Source organism: Spinacia oleracea, chromosome 4, assembly GCF_020520425.1.
Source record: "Spinacia oleracea cultivar Varoflay chromosome 4, BTI_SOV_V1, whole genome shotgun sequence".
Taxonomy (NCBI): Eukaryota; Viridiplantae; Streptophyta; class Magnoliopsida; order Caryophyllales; family Amaranthaceae; genus Spinacia; species Spinacia oleracea.
In genome coordinates this window covers 47,722,073-47,745,713 of record NC_079490.1, presented here as the reverse complement: position 1 = coordinate 47,745,713, position 23,641 = coordinate 47,722,073, and the positions used below count along the sequence as shown (strand labels likewise).

Sequence of the window (23,641 nt, the reverse complement as noted above, 5' to 3'; positions counted from 1 at the left end):
AGACAATTTAAAAGGTCCACCCTAGGCCCGCTAAAATTAAAGGTCCACTATAGGCCTACCAAACGAGGCTCACTCAGTCTCGCCTCGTGACTCTAAGACCACAACCATCTACCTCTTAGCCCAAATAAAAAAAATTTGAAGGATTTATGTTGGGGAGAAATCGCAAGCAAAAAGAAAAAAGAGAAAGAGAAAAGGGAGAGCGAAAAGGGGGAGCCATGAAATACTTAGCCCGTACCTCCCAAAGCGCGAAATTTACCCAAGTAAACGGAGGAAAAGAATTGAGTCAACCAATCCAAATCATAAAATTCTACGATATCTACCCTTTCCAATCTTTATGCTCTTAGACGCCTTCGCTCTGGGGTCCCTGTTCAGCTCATTTAACCCATCCATGTTCTCATTGCCATAACCCAAGAAACCATTACGTCAACTCTTGTTTTTTGAACTTGTTATCAACCGCAAACCACGCACGGCCATTGACCCGTGCGTCATACCCGTTATTTCCAAAGCCCAAACCTGTTCTTACACCACCATTAGCATAATGACCATATAACTTGTGTGGATACATCCTATTGATATACCCTCGAGCAGTCCCCATGTTACTCATTGGCCTTGGTTAATGTAAACTCATGACACTAGCTTGAGGCTACAAATTGTGAGTCCTAGAAGATGTAATCCTTATGCTTGACCAATACCTATACAACTTATCCTATCTCATTCAACCCATCTTTCATGCCGTCTTGAGTCACAAATAAAAAAGAGACAAATGAAAAGTACATTATACGCTCAACGTAAAAATAAATAAATAATAAAAAAATGTAAAAAATAAACTTTGCAAAGCGCCTCTAAAGTTGGTCTAAAAAGAAAAAGAAGCATTTAGCGCACCAAAAGATCCGCCCAGAAGTCATTTTCAGCGCCCAGAGCTGGGCGTCGAAATCTTTAGCGCCCCAGCCTGGGCGCCGATTCTCTCTGCTTGCTAAATTTTTTCCAGAAGTGCTCGTCATTTTATCCGCACATACACGGAACAATAACGAACACTTGGGGGGTACAGCACGTATTCAGATATACGTACCACCAAAGAAATACATGTACTCAATCAAAAAAAATATATAAAACAAATTTTTGGCTTACGGCAAGGCGGCAGATTAAAATAATAATAAACTTCACTTAGTCTACCGCTTTAAATAATATGTTTCCATCTCATAAGATACTTATCGAATTCGGCATTCTAAGAAACCATTTTCTAGGCTAAGAACTACGCAAGACCTGATTCCAAATTAAATCTATTTAAGGCGGATACGTAGGCAATCCATGATTCGGTCCAACCAATTTGCAAAAATATTAAAGCCTATAGAAAAACAAGAAAAAAAAATAGAAGTCCCTTATTGAAATTTAATTACTTGCAATCCGAGTCGAAAGAAAAGTTTAAGTAAAAGGAAGAATTCAAGTCATCAAGATGCCAAAACAAACACACATCGAAAAATAATAAGGGCACGTACCCTTGCCAGAAGGAGCACTCACACTCCTAGGCACTTAGCCAAGACTCAAAAAAGATCGCTTTGCCTCAATTGAATGGGGGCTAGCGCAAGCGTCCATGACCTCTAAAGTACTCGACTTGACCCTCCCTAAAGCGAACTAACTCACTTAAAGACTTCCTTTCACCACTAGACATGTCGTTCGCTTAAAGACCTTCTTTCACCACTAGACACAATCATAATCGCCAACAAGTAGTAAAGGCAGTAAGCTTGCAATAAAAAGGATTGTTCTACGGCATCGCCCCATCGTTCCTTCGAACTCAGGGCACCCGTTCATGGTAATTCAAATGCTTGCTAATCCCCTTTGAAAAAAATATCAGACATTGTCAATAAGACTTGGCACTTAACCAAGGCTCACCCTACTCAGACATATGACACGGGCATCTAAAATCGAAATCTGAAAGCATCATTAATGGGAAGACATAACAGCAACTGGGAGCTAAAAAATTGAAATGAAAGAGCTAGGAAAAGAACTAAGTATACCTTGACCTTTTGTGCAGACATACACCAAGTAAATATAAGTCAATTTGAAAACGGTTTATATTCCCGCAATTCTGGAAAAGATGGCCTTAAAAGCCTAAAGCATATGCCAAACGGGCACAAGTATATCTTGACGCCTGCACCCTGGCTTCCAGCAAATCCTTAGACAGCATTCCAAAAATCTTAACAGTATTTTTGATTCACTCGTGTAATCATGTACAAACCCTTCTATAAGTCAACTTACTTAGGACACCTCGGATTGTACACAGTAGGATTCGGATTTTAAATAATTTTCAAATAATTTTCAAAGACTTTTTCGAGCATAATAAAGTGTCGTTGGTTTAATCTAAGTATGCGTTCATCCCGATGTTGCAAGTGAGTCAAAAAGATTTCTAAATATGATTATGGGTAAAGAAAGGCACCTAGCTTTTGGCCAAGGCATACTACAACAGGTGACTACCTTGACCATGGCAATGTCGCACAATACGACATTTACAAGAGAAGTAGCAAAATCACTACTCGAACATACCTCGCACTAAACGAGTCTGGTTCAAACTATTCATGATCCGTGTCACCATGAATGCACAAAAACGTATGCAAGGCATTATAACACCAAGCCAATCCCGTAGCTACAATTGGGGGCTTGAGAAAAACACTCTAAAAATGCTCGAAATGACGATTTTATTGCAAATTCTCGACGCTAATGCTATACATACATCATAGGGGCACAATCCTAAGCTTTAATCGCGTAAAACGAACATTAGAATGGCTTCAACCCCTCCCAAATTCTAAGCGCTACTTAGAATATATAAAGTCACCCCACTAACAAGGGTAACTGAAAATCGCAAGTCACCAAAACTCCGATCAAACTACTGCACATAACGCTCGCCCTACAAGCGCCCGTTACACAGTCTACCTCGTTCCAAAGCAAAAGCGAAAGAAAAAATCAAGGATAAGAACTGTCAAAATATACTCAAAAATGATTTTCAACGCCCAGAGCTGGGCGTCGATATCTTTAACGCCCCAGCCTGGGCGCCGAATCTTTCTGCTAGCCAAGTTTTGCCCAGATAAAAAAATATAGAGGAAGAAACACCTATGAATCCTCGCATCGAACAAAGTAATAAGCCGTGCAAACCCACGCAGAAGGTGCTACACTTGTTCGAGCACCTGAACGATTCAGCGCGATGAAGTACTCCAATGCAAAAAATAATAATGATATCCCAACACTTGGAGGAATGTTCTAAGACACGCCGTTAGGCCACACAAGCCTACGTTGCACCATAAGTTCAACCATCCCACAGTACAAGTCTAAAAAAAAGTAAGGCACATTGCACTAATGCAAGCACGACCAAGAGTAAGAGGAAAAGACTACTTATCGCCCAAATGCAAGCCACACGACTTCTACATTAAGGATTAAAGGTAGCAAGACATTACCTACCACGGAAGGGATAGCTTGCACCTACACGAGCGGAACCTACAAAAATCGTACGCCAAAAGGAAGCATCCCAACATGCATACTTAGGGGGCTCCAAGCTACGAAACAACCATAGCAAAATAAAAAAAAATCGAAGCAAATGTTTGAACAGTCGAAAGGGTACGATGTTTGAGCCCACTTCATGAATGGGCTTGAACCCTATCAAGCTTCTAAGAAAACTATTCAAAGTCAGTCATTGCTAAAAAAAAATGATTCAAGCAAACTGATTAATGGACCGCACACAACGGCAATTCTGTGAACGCTCATTCGCACATTCATATCATCATTCTAAGTATCGAACATTTACGAACGCGTTCAAAAGAAGAAAAAAAAGATAGAGAAAAACGAACGAACAAGAGGCCAACTGTGTCATCAAGAAACCTCGCCAGAATTCATTTTTCAGCGCCCTGCGCCGGGCGCCGAAATCTTTAACGCCCCGGCACGGGCGCCGAAAATGAACCCAGGCTCAAAAAAGGCCCTAATTTCTAATGGGCCCTGCCGCATCCATTCGACTCAAATATTGCCGATTTCCTTACTGAAAGTCGCACCTCACGGCTTTGTTAAGAGTAGCACACCACTACAAAGGTCGCTCGCACTTACGAGCACAATCCCAAACACGATCAAGGACATTACATAATGCGTATCCTCAAGGAACCTCTTTGACAAGAAATGACCGTCAAGCATGAGCGCTTAGTGGCTCGAAAGAAAATATATATTATGCAAAGTTAAAACAATATTCCCAGACTACGCTGTACGAAGTCCCGTGTTTGGATGTCTCAAAAAAATAAAATCGGTTTACGACCTCAAGACAAAGGTCCCCATTGACACTTATACATAGTCCCTTAATCAAGGACCCAAGTAGTGGCAAAATTGAGCCGTAAAAACTAGCTCAAAACCATAAAAGATGATGACCACAAGACAATGGTCCGTCTAAGCACGTTGTCAGCCCACATTCAGGTTGTAACTAAATCCGAGCATCCCTCATAAGAATTCGCTCCTGCGAGAATGAATAAGAAAAGAAATTCTCAAAAGAAATCACGATGAACAAAAGAAATAGGAACTTGCCCATCTTCAGCGGGCAAGATCGCATCACGAACCACGCGAGTTCCAAATTGAAAAAACGAATTCAGGGACGTCCACCTTCAGCGGGCGGGGCCTGCGTCACTAGCCGCGCAGGTCCTCAGTTTTCGAAAATGAAAATAATATAAACTCTTCAAAACAAAAACAGGCTCGCCATCTTCAGCCGGCGGGGTCTACGTCACAAACCACGTAGGTCCTTATTTTCAAAAAAAGCAAACAAACTTCAAAACAGATTCGTCCACTTCTATCGGACGGGGTGTCCACCCTTAGCGGACAGGTTCGCCATCTTCAGCTGGCGGGGTCTACGTCACAAACCGCGTAGGTCCTTATTTTCAAATTTCAAAAACAGATTCGTCCACTTCTATCGGACGGGGTGTCCACCCTTAGCGGACAGGCTCGCCATCTTTAGCCGGCGGGGTCTGCGTCACTAACCGCGCAGGTCCTTAGTCGCTACAGCGATAACCTTTATCGGTTTTCCCTTTTTCCAAAAATTAAAGGATCGGTTTTCCCTTTTTCCAAAAATTAAAGGATTGGTTTTCCGTTTTTTCAAAAAAGAACGATGTGATTGGTTTTCCCTTTTTTCCAAAAATTAAAGGATTGGTTTTCCGTTTTTCCAAAAAAGAACGATGTGATTGGTTTTCCCTTTTTTCCAAAAATTAAAGGATTGGTTTTCCGTTTTTCCAAAAAAGAACGATGTGCTGGATTTTCCTTCGTTTTACGTCCCATAAAAACAAGGGGGTTTTCTCGTTTAACTAGCCTTGAAAATGAGAATCTTTAAAAATATTTTTACCTCGTGGTTGGGCTTGGCCAGGCCCAATTACACTTTATAGCTTTGATTTCGAAAACATCTGTAGCTACTCCCAATGACAAAGTGAGGGAGTTTCTACACTTCTTTAGATCCTTCCGATGACAAAGTGAGGAAGTTTCTATACTATCCGTTGACAAATCCCAATGACACGTGAGGGATATGTCGACACACCAAGTGATGACCCTTAAGTCAAATATTATCGCTCGGGGGCTCGTGAGACCCTCGCAAAAACAGGTCACCATGGCTTGTGTGGCGCACTCCGTCTAGTACATTGACCATCGTCTTATTCCAAGACTCAGTCAAAGTGGGGGCTAACTGTAGACACCTACTTTTGTCCCCATTCCCGAAAGGGAAGGTTCGATGATGAAAACGTAAATCTCCACTTGACAACGCATCTCCTATAAAATAACGAATCTCATACCCCTTTTCATTTCACCCGAAACCTGTTATTTATAGAAACCTGCTATTTATGGAAACCTGCTAAAAATAGTAACTGTCGTAATGGGTAGTTGTTAAAAGTGGCAAGTCATAAAAGATAGAAACCTGTCAGAATTAGGTGTTGCACTCCAACATAAATCCTAAATGAGATAGAAATTGCGAGAGAATCCTATTCTTAATATGATTCGAAAGTAAGAGTCATGTAATAATTAAAATCCTAACGAGCCTAGAGTTCGTAACGGGCCCAGACGCATCCCGTCACAAGGTTAGTACGCACTAAAGGACTCAATTAAATCTCAAATACTCCGGATTCTAGGAATCCGAATCTGACTAAGAAAAACAGCCCAGACCCTATTTTCAACGCCTGGCTCTGGGCGCCGAAATCTTCGGCGCCCAGGCCTGGGCGCCGAAAATACCTAGTACGTGTTTTTTCCTAATTCCTCGTGGATTAGAGTTCTGCAATTCTATCTTTCCACGAACTCTTTTCTATAAATAGGGCCTTAAGTTCGACGTGAAAAGGGACACACGACACACAATTATATTCTGAGTATTGACTCTAAACCCCTAAGCCTAAGCCTCACGCTGCAAAACTGATCACGCGTTATGTCGCAATCGATCCATAAATCGAACAGAAAATATCCCGTCCCATAATTTGAGATTCTTAATTAAAAGGAGAAATAGCAAAGTCAAAGTGGTTAGTTTTCTGAGAACCGTGACGCACCTCTCAAGGGTGCGTCGTAATGTGTCCCTCTTCCATGGTTTAATTGCTTTCCTCGCCCTTTTATGAACTGTTAAACTAACTAAAATCTGATTGTTCGATCACGCTTAATAAATATGATATTTTTGGGAAATTGGATTATCATGCTAGGTCCCTTAAAACAATTTAAATCAGATAATCGCGTTCGATCTAGTACTATATGTTGCATATTGATAAAATCAACTCAGATTAGTTTAATAGTTAACGCATGTCCCTTCAATTATTTATGGTGAGCTAGTAAGGATATCCTGCCTCTGGAGTTATCGAAGAGCGAGTACTCCTCTCGGTAGTTACAGTCCCCCGAACCCTCAATCTCTACCCTGCGGGTGTACGTTGAGCAATCCCCACCACCAGGGATCACAAGGGAACCTACGGCCGTTGTGGTCAAACATAATTGCACTCCCTTTATGTCACGATAACCGGGTTTTGTCAGTTTTTCTCATTGTCGTTAAAAATTGAATGGCGACTCCTATATTACTAGTCAATTGGGTGTAAACTCATAGGAAATCCAATTACACTTGATTTGACAAAAAGAAGCGTCACACCCACGAGGGACGAGGTCACACATTAGCCTCGTGCTTTTTCGACCCCCTCACAACTTATTCTACCGTTTCAAATAATATGTTTCCACCTCAGAACATACTTGCTTAAAATCGGCATTCTAAGAAACCATTTTCTAGGCTAAGAACTACGCAAGACCTGATTCCAAATTAAATCTATTTAAGGCAGATACGTAGGCAATCCATGATTCGGTCCAACCAATTTGCAAAAATATTAAAGCCTATAGAATAACAAGAATAAAGAATAGAGTCCTTTATTGAAATTTAATTACTTGCAATCCAAGCCGATAGGAAAATTTAAGGAAGAATCCAAGTCATCAAGATGCCAAAACGAGCACACATCGAAAAATAATAAGGGCACGTACCCTTGCCAGAAGGAGCACTCACACTCCTAGGCACTTAGCCAAGACTCAAAAGATCGCTTTGCCTCAATTGAATGGGGGCTAGCGCGAGCGTCCATGACCTCTAAAGTACTCGACTGGACCCTCCCTAAAGCGAACTAACTCACTTAAAGACCTTCTTTCACCACTAGACACAGTCATGATCGCGAACAAGTAGTAAAGGCAGTAAGCTTGCAATGAAGAAGATTGTTCTACGACATCGCCCCATCGTTCCTTCGAACTCAGGGCACCCGTTCATGGTAATTCAAAAGCTTGCTAATCCCCTTTAAAAAAATCAGACATTGTCAATAGGACTTGGCACTTAACCAAGGCTCACCCTACTCAGACATGCAGCACGGGCATCTAAAATCGAAATCTAAAAGCATCATTAATGGGAAGGCATAATAGCAACTGGGGGCTAAAAAATTGAAGTGAAAGAGCTAGGGAAAGAACTAAGTATACCTTGACCTTTTGTACGGACATACACCAAGTAAATCTAAGTCAATTTGAAAACGGTTTATATTCCCCCAATTCTGGAAAAGATGGCCCTAAAAGACTAAAGCATATGACAAACGGGCACAAGTATATCTTGACGCCTGCACCCTGGCTTCCAGCAAATCCTTAGACAGCATTCCTAAAATCGTAACAGTATTTTGATTCACTCATGTAATCCTGTACGAACCCTTCTATAAGTCAACCTACTTGGGACACCACGGATTGTACACAGTAGGACTCGGATTTCAAATTTTTTTTTAAAAAAAGAATTCTTCGAACATAATAAAGTGTCGTTGGTTTAAGCTAAGTATGCGTTTATCTCGATGTTGCAAGTGAGTCAAAAGATTTCTAAATATGATTATGGGTAAAGAAGGGCACCTAGCTTTTGGTCAAGGCACACTTCAACATGTGACTACCTTGACCATGGCGATGTCGCATAATACGACATTTACAAGAGAAGTAGCAAATCACTACTCGAACGTACCTCGCACTAAACGAGTCTGGTTCAAACTATTCATGATCCATGTCACCATGAATGCATAAAAACGTATGCCCAGCATTATAGCACCAAGCCAATCCCGTAGCTACAATTGGGGGCTTGAGAAAAACACTCTAAAAATGCTCGAAATGACTATTTTATCGCAAATTCTCGACGCTAATGCTATACACACGTCATAGGGGCACAATCCTAAAGTCAATCGTGTAAAACGAACCTTATAATGGCTACAACCCCTCCCAAATTCTAAAGCACTACTTAGAATAAATAAAGTCACCCCACTAACAAGGGTAACTGAAAATCGCGAGTCACCAAAACTCCGATCAAACTACTGCACATAACGCTCGCCCTACAAGCGCCCGTTACACAGTCTACGTCGTTCCAAAGCAAAAGCGAAAGAAAAAAATCAAGGATAAGAACTGTCAAAATATACCCAGAAATCATTTTCAACGCCCAGAGCTGGGCGCCGATATCTTTAACGCCCCAGCCTGGGCGCTGAATCTTTCTGCTAGCCATGTTTTTCCCAGATATAAAAATAAGAAAGAAACACCTATGAATCCTCGCATCGAACGAAGTAATAAGCCGTGCAAACCCACGCGGAAGGTGCTACACTTGTTCGAGCACCTGAACGAGGCGTGACGAAGTACCCCAATGAAAAAAATAATAATGATATCCCAACACCTGGAGAAATGTTCTAATACATGTTGTTAGGCCACACAAGCCTACATCGCACCATAAGTTCAACCATCCCACGGTACAAGTCTAAAAAAAAAGAGTAAGGCATATCGCACTAATGCGGGCACGACCAAGAGCATGTGTAAAAGAGGCAAAGACTACGTATCGCCCAAATTCAAAATGCAAGCCACACGACTTCTACATTAAGGATTAAAGGTAGCAAAATATTACCTACCACGAAAGGGATAGCTCGCACCTACACGAGCAGAACCCCAGGGCATCTTTCTCGAAAGAACCTACAAAAATCGTACGCCAAAAGGAAGCATCCCAACATGCATACTTGGGGGCTCCAAGCTACGAAACAACCATAGCAAAATAAAAAATCTCGAAGCAAATGTTTGAACAATCAAAAGGGCACGATGCTTGAGCCCACTTCATGAATGGACCTGAACCCTATCAAACTTCTAAGCAAACTATTCAAAATCAGTCATTGCTAAAAAAAAAAATGATTCAAACAAACTGATTAATGGACCGCACACAACGGCCATTCTATGAACGCTCGTTCGCACATACATATCATCTTTTCTAAGTATCGAACATTTACGAACGCGTTCAAAAGAAAAAAAAAAGAAAACAAACGAACAAGAGGCCAACTGTGTCATCAAGAAACCTCGCCAGAAATTATTTTCAGCGCCCAGCGCTGGGCGCCGAAATCTTTAACGCCCAGGCATGGGCGCCGAAAATGATCCTAGACCCAAAAAACAGCTCTGACTTCTATAGGGCCCTGCCATATTCATTCCACTTGAAAATTGCCGATTTCTTTACGAAAAGTCGCATCTCACGGCTTTGTTAAGAGTAGCACACCACTACAAAGATCGCTCGCACTTACGAGCACAATCCCAAACACGATCAAGGACATTACAGAATGCGTATCCCCAAGGAACCTCTTTGACAAGAAATGACAGTCAAGCACGAATGCTTGGGGGCTCGAAAGAAAATATATATTTCAAAAGAGAGTATGCAAAGTTAAAACAATATTCCCAGACTACGTTGTACGAAGTCCCGTGTTTGGATAACCTCAAAAGATAAAACCGGATTACGACCTCAAGACAAAGGTCGCCGTTGATACTTATACATAGTCCCCTAATCAAGGACCCAAGTAGTGGCAAAATTGAGCCGTAAAGACTAGCTCAAAACCATAAAAGATGATGACCACTAGACAATGGTCCGTCTAAGCAAGTTGTCAACCCACATTCAGGTTGCAACTAAATCCGAGCATCCCTCGAAAGAAAATAAATTCTTCAAAAAACAAAAACAGGCTCGCCCACCTTCAGCGGGCGGGGTCTGCGTCACTAACCGCGCAGGTTCTCAGTTTTCGAAAAATAGAATCTTCAAAAAACGAAATGAAACAGGCTCGCCATCTTCAGCCGGCGGGGTCTACGGCGCAAACCACGTAGGTCCTTAATTTCAAAAAATAAAAATAAATTTCCAAAACAGATTCGTCCACTTCTATCGGACGGGGTGTCCACCATTAGCGGACAGGCTCGCCATCTTTAGCCGGCGGGGTCTGCGTCACTAACCGCGCAGGTCCTTAGTCGCGGCAGCGATAACTTTTTCTGGTTTTCCATTTTTCCAAAAAAGAACGATGTGAGTAGCTTTCCCTTTTTCCGAAGATTGGTTTTCCGTTTTTCCAAAAAGAACGATGTGAGTAGCTTTCCCTTTCTCCAAAATTTAAAAGAATGGTTTTCCGTCTTTCCAAAAAAGAACGATGTGCTGGATTTTCCTTCGTTTTACGTCCCATAAAAACAAGGGGGTTTTCTCGTTTAGCTAACCCTGAAAATGAGAATCTTTAAAAACATTTTTACCTCGTGATTGGGCTTGGCCAGGCCCAATTACACTTTATAGCTTTGATTTCGAAAAACATATGTAGCTACTCCCAATGAAAAAGTAAGGGAGTTCCTACGCCTCTTTAGATACTTCCAATGACAAAGTGAGGGAGTATTCTATACTATCCGTTGACAAATCCCAATGACACGTGAGGGATATGTCGACACTTCAAGTGATGACCCTTAAGTTAAATGTTATCCCTCGGGGGGTTCGTGAGACCCTCGCAAAAGCAGGTCACCATGGCTTGTGCGACGCACTCCGTCTAATACTTTGACCATCGTCTTACTCCAAGACTCAGTCAAAGTGGGGGCTAACTGTAGACACCTACTTTTGTCCCCATTCCCGAAAGGGAAGGTTCGATGATGAAAGCGTAAATCTCCACTTGACAACGCATCTCCTATAAAGTAATGAATCTCATTACCCCTTTTCATTTCACCCGAAACCTGCCATTTATAGAAACCTGCTATTTATGGAAACCTGCTAAAAATAGTAACTGCCGTAATGGGTAGTTGTTAAAAGTGGCAAGTCATAAAAGATAGAAACCTGTCAGAATTAGGTGTTGCACTCCAACATAAATCCTAAATGAGATAGAGATTACGAGAGAATCCTATTCCTAATATAATTCGAAAATAAGAGTCACGTATTAATTAAAATCCTAACGAGCCTAGAGTTCGTAACGGGCCCAAACGCATCCTGTCACAAGGTTAGTACGCACTAAAGGACTCAATTAAATCTCAAATACTCCGGATTCTAGGAATCCGAATCTGACTAAGAAAAACAGCCCAGACCCTATTTTCAACGCCTGGCTCTGGGCGCCGAAATCTTCGGCGCCCAGGCCTGGGCGCCGAAAATACCTGGTACGTATTCTTTCCTAATTCCTCGTGGATTAGAGTTCTACAATTCTATCTTTTCACGAACTCTTTTCTATAAATAGGGCCCAAGTTCGACGTGAAAAAAGGACACACAACACACAATTATTATTCTGAGTATTGACTCTAAACCCCTAAGCCTAAGCCTCACGCTGCAAAACTGATCACGCGTTCTGTCGCAATCGATCCAAAAATCGAACAGAACGTATCCCGTCCCATAATTTAAGTTTCGTTAAATAAAAGGAGAAATAGCAAAGTGAAAGTGGTTAGTTTTCTAAGAACCGTGACGCACCTCTCAAGGGTGCGTCGTAATGTGTCCCTTTTCCACGGTTTAATTGCTTTCCTCGCCCTTTTATGAACTGTTAAACTAATTAAATCTGATTGTTCTATCACGCCTAATAAAGATAATATGTTGGGAAATTGGATTATCATGCTTGGTCCCTTAATACAATCTAAATCAGATAATCGCGATCGATCTAGTATTATATGTTGCATATTGTTAAAATCGACTCATATTAGTTTAATAGTTAACGCATGTCCCTTCAATTATTTATGCTGAGCTAGTAAGGATATCCTGCCTTTGGAGTTATCGAAGAGCGAGTACTCCTCTCGGTAGTCACAGTCCCCCGAACCCTCAATCTCTACCTTGCGGGTGTATGTTGAGAGATTCCCACACCAGGGATCACAAGGGAACCTACGGCCGTCGTGGTCAAACATAATTGCACTCCCTTTATGTCACGATAACCGGGTTTTGTTAGTTCTTCTCATTGTCGTTAAAAACTGAATGGCAACTCCTATATTACTAGTCAATTTGGGTGTAAACTCACAGGAAATCCAATTACACTTGATTTGACAAAAAGAAACGTCACAACCACGAGGGACAAGGTCACGCATTAGCCTCGTGCTTTTTCGACCCCCTCACACCTATCCCTCTCGCCCAACGCACCTCGCGTGTCCTCTCCCTCTCGCCCAACGCACCTCGCGTGCCCCTCTCGCCCAGCGCCCAACGCTCGTCGCCCTTGCCCACTCGCCCACACACGCAGCACTGCCGCTGTTGTGTGCGCGCTGCGCGTGCGGGTGCCATGTGCTGTTGTTGTTATTGTTGTTGCCTACGTCGCTCCCACAGACACAACACATCAATTGTTGTGTGTGTTGTTGTTGATTATTGATAACCAAATTGTATACTTTCAAACTTTTTAATTTTTCAGTTTTAAATTGTATTAATTATTCAATTGTGATTATTTAATTATTTGGATTATTTAAATTGATTGGAACGGTTTTGAAAACCGTGTTTTAATATTTAGTATTCAAATTTATGTGATTAGTTTTGATTCAAAAGAAGTATAATTTTCAGATTTAAGGGTTAATTAAAGTGTCAATTTTTAAGGTCAAAACATGATTTTATTAATGATCTATTAGTAGGATTTTAATTCCGATTGATCGATCGATTTATTCACATAATTTAAGGACGATTTAAATTATGGGAATCAACTTAAATTTTCAGATTTATTATTGAGCTTTAAAGGGTTGATTTTAATGATTTTTAAAGCTAAAAAGTCAATGTTTTATGCTAGGACTTGAGTTGACTATTTGAGACTATTAAATTGACGAATAAATATAATTTCTAATTAAACCAAGGGTTTTACTTTCTTAAATAGTTGCTGGAAATTTAGTAAACATGATTAATAATTAAGTTTCTCCTTTATGTTTATAGGAGTTGATTTCTAGTGAGTCGTGATTCGCACAGTGGCCCCCGTACATAGGTATTTCAGGTACGTACAAGACTAGGGTGACCACCCATCCCTCGAGGACTTTATGAAGTATATTGGATACGAATCATGTGAACTTATGTGTTGGGAATTCATGTTTGATGTGTAGACAAGCATGTGAGAATTGTTATTGAATCTATGTGAACGAGCATGTTATGAATTGATTTATGCTTTATAGATTCTGTTGAACTATCATGTTATGGACTTTTATAATCGTTGAATTATGTCAAGCATGTTGTTCAAGTTGGTATTCATGTATGAGTGTTGCGCATGCAAGTTATTATTATTACGCTATAGTACGGGATGTCTAGCATACAGTGAGCCTATTGAATATTGCCGCATTGCATTGTTTATTCTACCGCAAGTGTATAATACGTTTAGATAGTCTATGTGAATTGAACTAAGGACTATTCGTGCTAAGGGCACACCCCGCTTGTTAATAGGCAATGTCGGGTTATATCAAACAGTGTTTGAGAAGGAACAATGGGAGTAATTTCACTTGAGTCTTATGTTTGATCACAAGTCCTAAAGGATTAAAATAAATTGTCATGGTTGTATAATATGTTGGTGTACTTGTTGAATTAATTGTGAGTTGTGTCTTTGGGTTGTATCTTGAACATAACATACTAATTAACGTAAAGTGCAACCCGAATGAGCTTTAAAACTCTTGGAACGTATATACTCGAGTATGAACAATGGGGGAGTCTTGCCGGAAAACTTGTACTTCTTGAATGATACAAGACGTTGTTTCATTCTTCTTGTTATGCTATTATGCATTGGAATTCCGTCGGTATGGCTCGACTGTCGGCAGGAGTCTGACTGTTGGTAGGAGTCCGACTTATTATTATTTGGTGTATGGTTGGCTCCCATCACCCATTTATTTCCTTTTGAGGATACTTTATTTTACCCGTTCGAAGCTAATTCTTTATTAAACTGTGAGTCAAGAGTTGTGTCAAGTGTTGAGTCTTGCCTCCATTTTACTTGTCTATTAATTTGCTTTTGCATGTGGATTACTAATTCGTTGAGTGAAGCATGTTAGGATAGAATGTTATTCTAGCTTGTTCGTACTCAGCTTTTGCTGACTTCGTGCTTCATGTCTTTTGGTCATGGCCTTCGCCTTAATGACCCTATGATAATCCATCATTGCATTTGGGTTGTTGGGGAGTAGATTTTAATAAAGCATGTTTGTAGAGATAACTTGCGGGAGAAGTTATCATGGGAATCGTGTTTGAGAGTTTATTTCTCTTCCATACTTTATAAACTCTACTTTTATTTTCTAGTTATGACTACTTAATTTATTTAGACTATAGTTAATGGATTTTAAACTATTTAATACTTTGGTTTTTGGGCCTTAGTGGTTCCAGGTTGTTAATTGACCATTAACTATTTTAATATGTTTTGAAAGTTAGTTATTTCCGCTGCGTAATTCTGGTAAATAGCCTTAACCGTTATCACGGTGGCGGTAATATCTTGGTAATTCCTTTGTTTTAAGTTGGAAAATATTTTATAAAATGCAAGGAATTATTAGGGTGTTACAGTGGTCTTGGGACATTTGATATCTGATAAGGGCATTCAGGTGGATCGAGCTAAGGTCCAAGTGATTGAACAATTGCCCCCTCCAGTTAATGTGAAAGGGCTTAGATTTTTTCTTGTTCATGCGGGATTTTATCGCCCCTTATCAAGGACTTTTCTAAAATTGTTAAACCACTGATCCAACTCCTCCTCAAGGATGCCCCATTTTTATTTACTGATGCTTGTCTTGAGCCTTTTGACATGATAAAACAGGCATTGATTTCGGCTCCTATCATCCGTTCTCCCGAGTGGGATCTCATGTTCGAGATAATGTGTGATGCAAGTGACTATGTAGTTGGGGAAGTTTTGGGTCAGAGAAAGGAAAATGTCTTGCATGCTATCTACTTTCCCAGTAAGACCTTAGATGAAGCTCAGGTTAATTATGCTACTACTGAGAAGGAGCTTCTAACCACAGTCTATGCCTTGGACAAGTTTCGTACCTATCTGATTGTGTCCAAGGTGATAGTCTACACTAATCATGCAGCCTTAAGTATCTGCTCTCTAAGAAAGAAGCCAAGCCCATGCTTAATCAATGGATACTATTGATATAGGAATTTGATCTGGAGATTCGCGACAAGAAAGGGGCTGAGAATGTGATTGTAGACCACTTCTCTAGAATGAAATATGATGATGGTAATATGCCTACACCGATCGATGATTCATTTACGGATGATCGTCTACTTGTGATTGCCAGTCAGACACCATGGTTCGCAGACTATGCGAACTACATTGTGGGGGGTATTCTTCTGCCCGATCTTACATATCAACAAAAGAAGAAGTTCCTGCACGATGTTCGATTCTACTTTTGGGATAATCCACATTTGTTCCGTGAGACTGTTGAATGGTTGTAAAGACGTGTGTCCCGGAATGGGAGGTCCATGACATAATCAACAGAATTCATTCTTCGCCTTATGGAGGGCACCATGGACCCTTGAAGACTCATGCTAAACTGTCACAGTGCGGGTTTTACTGGCCTACTATGTTCAAGAATGCACAAGATTTTATTATGGCTTGTGATGCATGCTAGAAGGCCGACACTATCTCGAGGAGGCACGAGATGCCACGTAATGGAATACTTGAGGTTGAGGTCTTTGATGTGTGGGGGATAGACTACATGGGACCATTCCCATCGTCCAAGGGTAATCCGGATATCCTTCTTACTGTAGATTATGTGTCTAAGTGGGTGGAAGCCATTTCCTCACCCACTAACGATGCTAAGACAGTCATCTCCTTGTTCAAGAAGATCATCTTCCCCAGAATTTGAGTACCGAGAGCGTTGATCAGTGATGGGGGGTCACAATTCCATGAGAAGCATTTAGATGCGCTCCTGCGCAAATATGAGGTCTATCATCGCACCAGACTAGCCTACCACCCTCAAACGAGTGGGCAAGTTGAGGTCTTTAACCGGGAGATCAAATCTATACATAAGAAGGTGGTGGCGAAATCTAGCAAGGATTGGAGCGACAAGCTTGATGATACTCTATGGGCGTATAGAATTGCTTTCAAGACACCTATCGGTACTTCCCTGTATTATTTGGTGTATGGTAAGGCATGTCATTTGCCGGTAGAAATGGAGTATAAGGCTTTTTGGGCAATCAAACAGCTCAACATGGATGCTAAGCTATCTGGTGAGAAGCGGCTACTACAGTTGAATGAGATAGATGAGTTTAGGTTGCAAGCCTATGATAGTGCCCGCATCTACAAGGAAAAGACTAAACGATGGCACGATAGTCACATCCTTTAGAGGGAATTTGCAGTGGGAGACAAGGTCCTGTTGTTCAATTCTAGGCTTAAGTTAATCCCCGGAAAACTAAAGTCTAGGTGGTTTGGGCCGTTTATTGTGACCATAGTTAGTAAGTTTGGATCTGTGGAAGTAGAGAATAACATGGGCGAAAGATTCAAAGTTAATGGGAAACGTCTGAAGTTGTACCACGAGGGGGCTACTGTGGGAGTGGCTGAGGTCCAACACCTTCACCCTTCCGCCCCATGATATGCATATTGAGGTAAAAAGAGGTCGAGCGGGACATGAAAATAAACCAGCGCTTTGCGGGAGGCAACCCGTATTTTATTGCTTATAGTAGTGTAATTTTGATTTTTATTGATTTTTTTTTTTGTGTTTTTAGCATTGGAGGGGTGAGAAGAGGGAATTTTATTTTTTGGACGTGTAGTGGTGTGCAAGTTTACGGCTCCAAGTTCAAAAAAGGCAAAAAAGTAGCTGAAACGGAGTACTGAGAAATCCGCCCGATGGAGACCGGGCGAATTTCGCTCGATCGGGCGCGTGTTGAAAGATAAAATTCTTCTTGTTTTCGCCCAACGGGAAAAAGAGGCCCGATCGACCTGTTTTGCGAGCAAAAAGCCCGATCAGGCGAATGTCCGCCCGATGGTGATGATGTTATTATGAATTTGAGGCGTGAAAATTGACTAAGGGAAGGATAAGAGAGCTTGAGCCAGCCGCCCTATGCGGACTGGGAGAATTGCCCTTGATCGGGCGCGTGCTGATGAAAAAACAATTGTTTTACGTTTGTTAGATCGGGCGAGCGTCTGCCCGATCGGGCGGTTGGAGATTTTACGGACAAAAGCACGGGCTCCCCTAATTATTTTTCATTCTCCACTTCAATCTTCTTCTTCAACCTCTCTCTCTTTCTCTCTCACCATTAAACCCCAAACCCTCATACCTTCAATCTCCCATATCTCACTCATTCCTCCACCAAATTCAACAAAATTTACATCAAATTCATCCTCTCACCATCCTCTACAACCTCCACCAAATTAGTTCCACCAACTCCCACTCTCCATAAAATTCCAAAAAATTCCCAAAACCCTCAAAAACTCAAATTCCTCTATTCTAATGGCTTCTAGACCAAAGAGGAATTTCACCAGAGCTCGAAGGACACAACAAGAGGCGTCCGACCCGGATTTTCCGGAGATCGTTCTCACTAGCGAGGGTCAACGTGATCGGCTCGCCCACCTCAAAAAGAGGGAGGTAATTCCCACTAGATTTATTTGTCAGAATCTTTGAAAGATACGGGAATTTAGAATGACGTGAAACGCTTGTTTTATGTTGTTGGTATGAAATCCATGTATAGTATGTTGAGGTTGACGTTTAGGAGGTTGACACTTAAATTTTTGAGCTCTTTTGAAATAAAAAGAAATGGTTATAAGGACATAACTCATGTGTTTTTTTGATTGATGAATCAAGATGTCCAATTGAGTATTAGGGACTTTAGTAGGATTTTTGGATTATCAACTGAGCCTAGGAGACAGCCCGAGGCTGCTCATAATAATTCTAGCATGTGGGGTAAATTGACTGGGAATTATGAGCCCCCTAGTTTGCAGAATTTAAAGAGTCGAATGTTCAACACCCCATCCCCATTGTTTTCTTCTAGTTCTTAGGATTCACTATGTTTGGGAGGGATGAACCTCAAAATGTCCGGAGTACAGAATTGGAGTTTATTGGTGGGTATGTTCTTGAGGGGGAGGAAAGTTACATGATGAATTTAGCCCACCATATGGCTTCGCACTTCAAATCGGTGGCCATAAGCCTATACACTACTCGTATTACCCTTGGTGGGTTGGTCACCCACATTGCTATGGACACTGTTAACTTTGTTGAGGCTAATCAGGTCCCGGTCTTAAGGAGTAACTTGCTTGATTTAACATACTTTACATCACTTTGCCCACTACAAGGCGAGCATCAGTTACCTCGCCCGGGTGCTATGTATTGGATGTTTGGGAGAGACAGGCTTTTCACCTTGCCAGACCCTGAGGGTCGCACCCGCTTTCGGCCGGTCCTAGAGAATTACCTTTATGTGGGTGAGAACATTGGTCCCATGGCCCAGCCACAGGAGCCTTAGCAACCCAAGCCTGAGCCTCGTACATACTTTCATAGAGGGCGTCAGGAGAGAGTGGGGAGACAGTAGGGTAGCCCAGCTCTAGAGGGGGAGCAAAACTCTATTGAGGAGCGTTTGGATAGGCTCGATATCATATTTGATCACTTTGAGAGTGATCACCAGAGAGCTATGTTCCCCATTTATGATCATTTTGCTAGGCAGGGTGTTGTGCCTCAGACGGCTCAGCATACCTTGTTGTTTGGCTATCCCCCAGAGGGATATAGAGTTCCTGGCGCTATGGGTACCTTCACGCCCACTCACTACTACGGAGGGTATGGAGAGGGAACTAGCGGTCATGGTGGCCGAGAAGATGATATGGATGATGATGGCCAGGGCCATCGGTGATGAATGATGATGATGGTAGTTCCATACCCCTTTGAGCCAATTGAGGACATTGTCTGATTAGCTTGGGGGGTGTTCGTTTCCTTATATATATTAGGTATGATTTCTCCTCTTCCCTTCTATTTTCTATTTATTACTTTTGTGTGTGTGTGTTTATTTTCTTTCTAGGATAATTTTATTGCATTGAAAAAAATGAACAAAAATACGTTCCGATGAATACAAAAACCATGCTACCCTATGCCCCTTGATTGAAAATTGTTTTGATTCTTGGTTCATGATGACGAGCACTGTTGATTTGTTGACCATGATTTGAGATTTGACTGTCTTGATGCCTTAACATGAGTCAATTTTGACTAACTGTTTGTGGACTTGGTGCTTGGCTAGTTGATTGGGTTAGGAATGTGTGTTAGCTTCTTGGTATGTCATTGATTTTGAGTATTGATTTACAACTGTTAGTAGTGTTTTATGGCTCATATATATGCACATGCATTGAGGAGGACGAAGGAATTTTTTCTATTTAGGTGGCCTTTAGATGATTGTAGATACATTTATTCCTTTCTTGCTACCCATGTTGTTATCTATGCCCTTTTATTCGGTGACTAACCATATTACAAGCCCATTAATTCCCATTAGTTACTAGTCTCAAGCATGGCTTGGCGGAGCTATTAGTGAGTGAGGCGAGGGAGTTGTAGTGTGCTTCATTTGACCATAATTTGGGTATTGGAAAAAGAAAGGGAGTTCTTCTTGTTCTTGTGTGGTGATTAGAAAAAATTATGAGCAAAATTATGAGCAAAATTATGAGAAAAAAAGAAAATGTGAAGGTTTCCAAAAGAAAAAAAAGAAAGAAATTGAGCGGAAAAAGAAAAATATTCACTACTTTCGGAAAAACTCAAAGCATAGCTTCACTCAAGTGATGTAATTTCATATTTTTTTACTAGTGATTGGTTATATAGATAAAAAAAGGTGAAAAAGTATGGTGTGATTCGTTTGTTACATTATCATGTGTTGAGTGGGAAAGTTGTGGTCATCATTTATGTTTGATAAGGGGTTTTGCTAGGATTTATGCTCCCCAAAGATAATGCTTTAAGCTCACATTTGCCCAAATTTACCACGCCTTTACCTAAGCCTAACATTACAAGCTTTGAAGACCTTCCGACCTTTGTGCATAGAGTCATGTTAATGTAAAAGTAGTTGTTTATCAATGCAAGTGATGACATGATATATTCCGAGTCGGCTGTTAGGTTGAGTGCATGTCTTTTATAACACGCGAGTGTTGTGAGTTTAGGAGGGAATTGTTCACATGCATTGTTGGGAGCAGAGCAAACGGGTACATCTTTTACCCGCCAACTAAATGAGTGAAGAGTGTGTAATCACTAGTCTTTAATTCCACGTGCACTTGTGGTTCGCTCTGCGTGATGATTGCTAGGGAGGATTCGTGGTCGAATGGATTTGATTGGTTGGCATTGATGCATGCTTGTTGGATTTTACCTTGAATTGTGTCCATTGTTTTGAGATGTGTTTGGGGTGAAGTTGATTTATGTATTCATCAATAATTTTTTAGCTTAGGGACAAGCAAAGACCTAGCTTGGGAGAGTTTGATATGCTCATATTTTATAGTGTTTTTACCCCCGTCCCTTAGTACTTTTCGATCTCAAATGAGCTATTCGGAGCCATTTTTAGTACTGATGTGCTCCTTGTAGATTGTTTGTAGTTTCAGGTTTATCATTGTCGGAATTAGCATATATGTGTGCATTTCCTACTCATTTGAATCAATACAAGAGATTATGTATTTTCTAGAGCGCAAACATTGAGTTGGAAGAGTTTTCAAGCAAAGTGAATAGTGAAAGAGTAGAAACTGACACTCGTCTACTCTTTTGATCATAACTCAAGTTCTACAACTTCATATGAAGTGAATCTAATTGGGTTGGATTTTAGACTTCAAGAGTTTTCCCACGAGTGGTCACTCACCTAATTTCGACAAATAATGAAGGAGATATGGAGTTTTGAAGATAGAGGATGGTGCAGTTCGTACGCGCGCACGATCGGGCGGATGGCTGCCCGATCGACTCGTTTGCGAGCTAGATGCCCGATCGGGTGAGCGTCTTCCAGACCGGGTGACGACAACCTGGACGCACATTTTACTTTGTTTATTTATGTTTTCTCCTTTGTTTTTGGGCAAGACTAAAAATATAAGCCCTTAGTTTTTATTTCATTACCTTATTTTCTAGTATTGAGCACCTAGTTTATTTTACTACTTAGTTTTTCTTCTCTCAATTATTGTAAACATTTAGTTTTATTTTCAATCAAAGATTCAAGCTTTCATTATTCGTTCTTCGTCCCCTTAGGTATTTTTTCTTTCTTTGCTTTATTATTTTGTTTGAACTATATATGTTTTCAATGAATATGTTTGAATTAGTTTTCAATTATGTGTGAATAGTCTTATTCTAGGGTTTTGGGAATCCATGGACTAATATGAAGGGATGATTGAATATTGTTGATTGTTGGTTAATTCCTATTGATTGTTTTCATTTACTATGCGATTGGATTTGCGCAGGTCTAATTGTATTAGTCTAGCAATATCAAGTTAAGATTCAAGAGATGCAATTTGATGTTTAGGCTTGCGTCAATATATAATTGGGGTTAATACATAGCGAGAGCCTGTTAATTCCAAGTCTATGGTTAGTATCGATTCAAGAGAGCATGCTAGTCTAATTAACCGCTTTATTGATTATTATTTATTGTTTATCATCCTGGATTGTTGTTCATTGGTGAACGTATGCCCTAGACCTTTTAATATCTGAATTCTTCCTTGTTTAATTATTGTCTTAGTTTAACATTCAAACTCAAACTATTTTCTTGTTTCCAATAGTCTAGACCTTAGTTTTAGTAATAGAAAAAACGCTTGTTTCCCTATGGATACGATCCCTACTTCCCTTACTATCTTGATAGTAGACTTAGTTTATCTTCGATTAGATGATACGACTTTAGCTTGTCAACAAGTCCATCATGGATCAAGTCCATGATTATGAGAACATCGTCACCGATATCTTGGGTGAAGGTATGAAGATGTGTGAAATTCTCCAAGCCAATGTACTCTTGGAGAAATTTCCACCATCATGGAATGATTACCACAATTATTTGAAGCATAAAAAGAAGGACATGAACCTTCAAAAACTCATTGGTCATATGAGTACCGAAGAGGCTAACCGCCTCAAGGATAAGTTTGAATATCTTTCTTTGAATTCTTTTAAAGCTAACTTGGTTGAATCTAGTGCTCATGTGGCTAAAAAAAGGTTCAAAGGGAAGAAGAATAATCATTCAACCAAAGGAAACTTCACTAACAACCACAAGATTCAAAAGACCAAATGACCTTCCTATTTGTGTGGAAATAGAGGACACAAAGCCTATCAATGTGACCACCGCCACAAGAGCAACTCTAATGGTGCCTCCTAATCCAACCTTGTTGAAAAGAATGAGGTGATAGCCGCGGTGATGGTTGAAGACAACTTGGTGGAGAACAAGGTGGAATGGATCTTGGATACGGGAGCATCAAGACACTTTTGTGCTAACAAGGCTATCATGACGGACTTTGAGGATGTTACTGATGAAGACCATGTTTACATGGGAAATAGTAGAACCGCCGAGTTCTTGGCAAAAGGAAGGTCCACCTCAAACTCACTTCCGGAAAAACTTTGTTTTTGAATAATGTCTTGTATGTTCTCTCTCTTAGAAGGAATCTTGTTTCGGGTTCCCTTCTCAACAGATCCGGCCTAAAACTTGTCTTTGAGGCGGACAAGATTGTTATCTATAATAATGGATACTTTGTTGGAAAAGGCTACCTTAGTGAAGGCTTGTTTATGTTGAACGTTTTGAATAATAATGAAAGTACTTCTTCTTTTGCTTACATCGTTGAGTCTATGGATGTTTGGCACAATCGATTAGGACATTAAAATGTTTCTTACATGAAAAAGTTAAAAGACATGAACTTGATTTTTTTTGATAAAATTGACTAAGCGTCTAAATGTCCTATTTGTGTTGAGGCCAAACATACTAAGAAACCATTTAAGCAAGTGACAACGAGAAGTACTAAATTGTTATAGTTGATTCACTCGGATTTAGGGGACTTTAAAAATTGCA

At 40.7% G+C, this 23,641-nt stretch overlaps 1 protein-coding gene across 1 annotated transcript; it reads left to right on the top strand.

The window, feature by feature from the left end:
- Nucleotides 1-16,329: 16,329 nt before the first annotated feature.
- On the top strand, nt 16,330-17,016 carry LOC130471513 (uncharacterized). Its single transcript, XM_056841694.1, has 2 exons — nt 16,330-16,494; nt 16,585-17,016. The coding sequence occupies exons 1-2, from the start codon at nt 16,330-16,332 to the stop codon at nt 17,014-17,016; spliced, it is 597 nt and encodes a 198-aa protein (XP_056697672.1).
- Nucleotides 17,017-23,641: the final 6,625 nt, after the last annotated feature.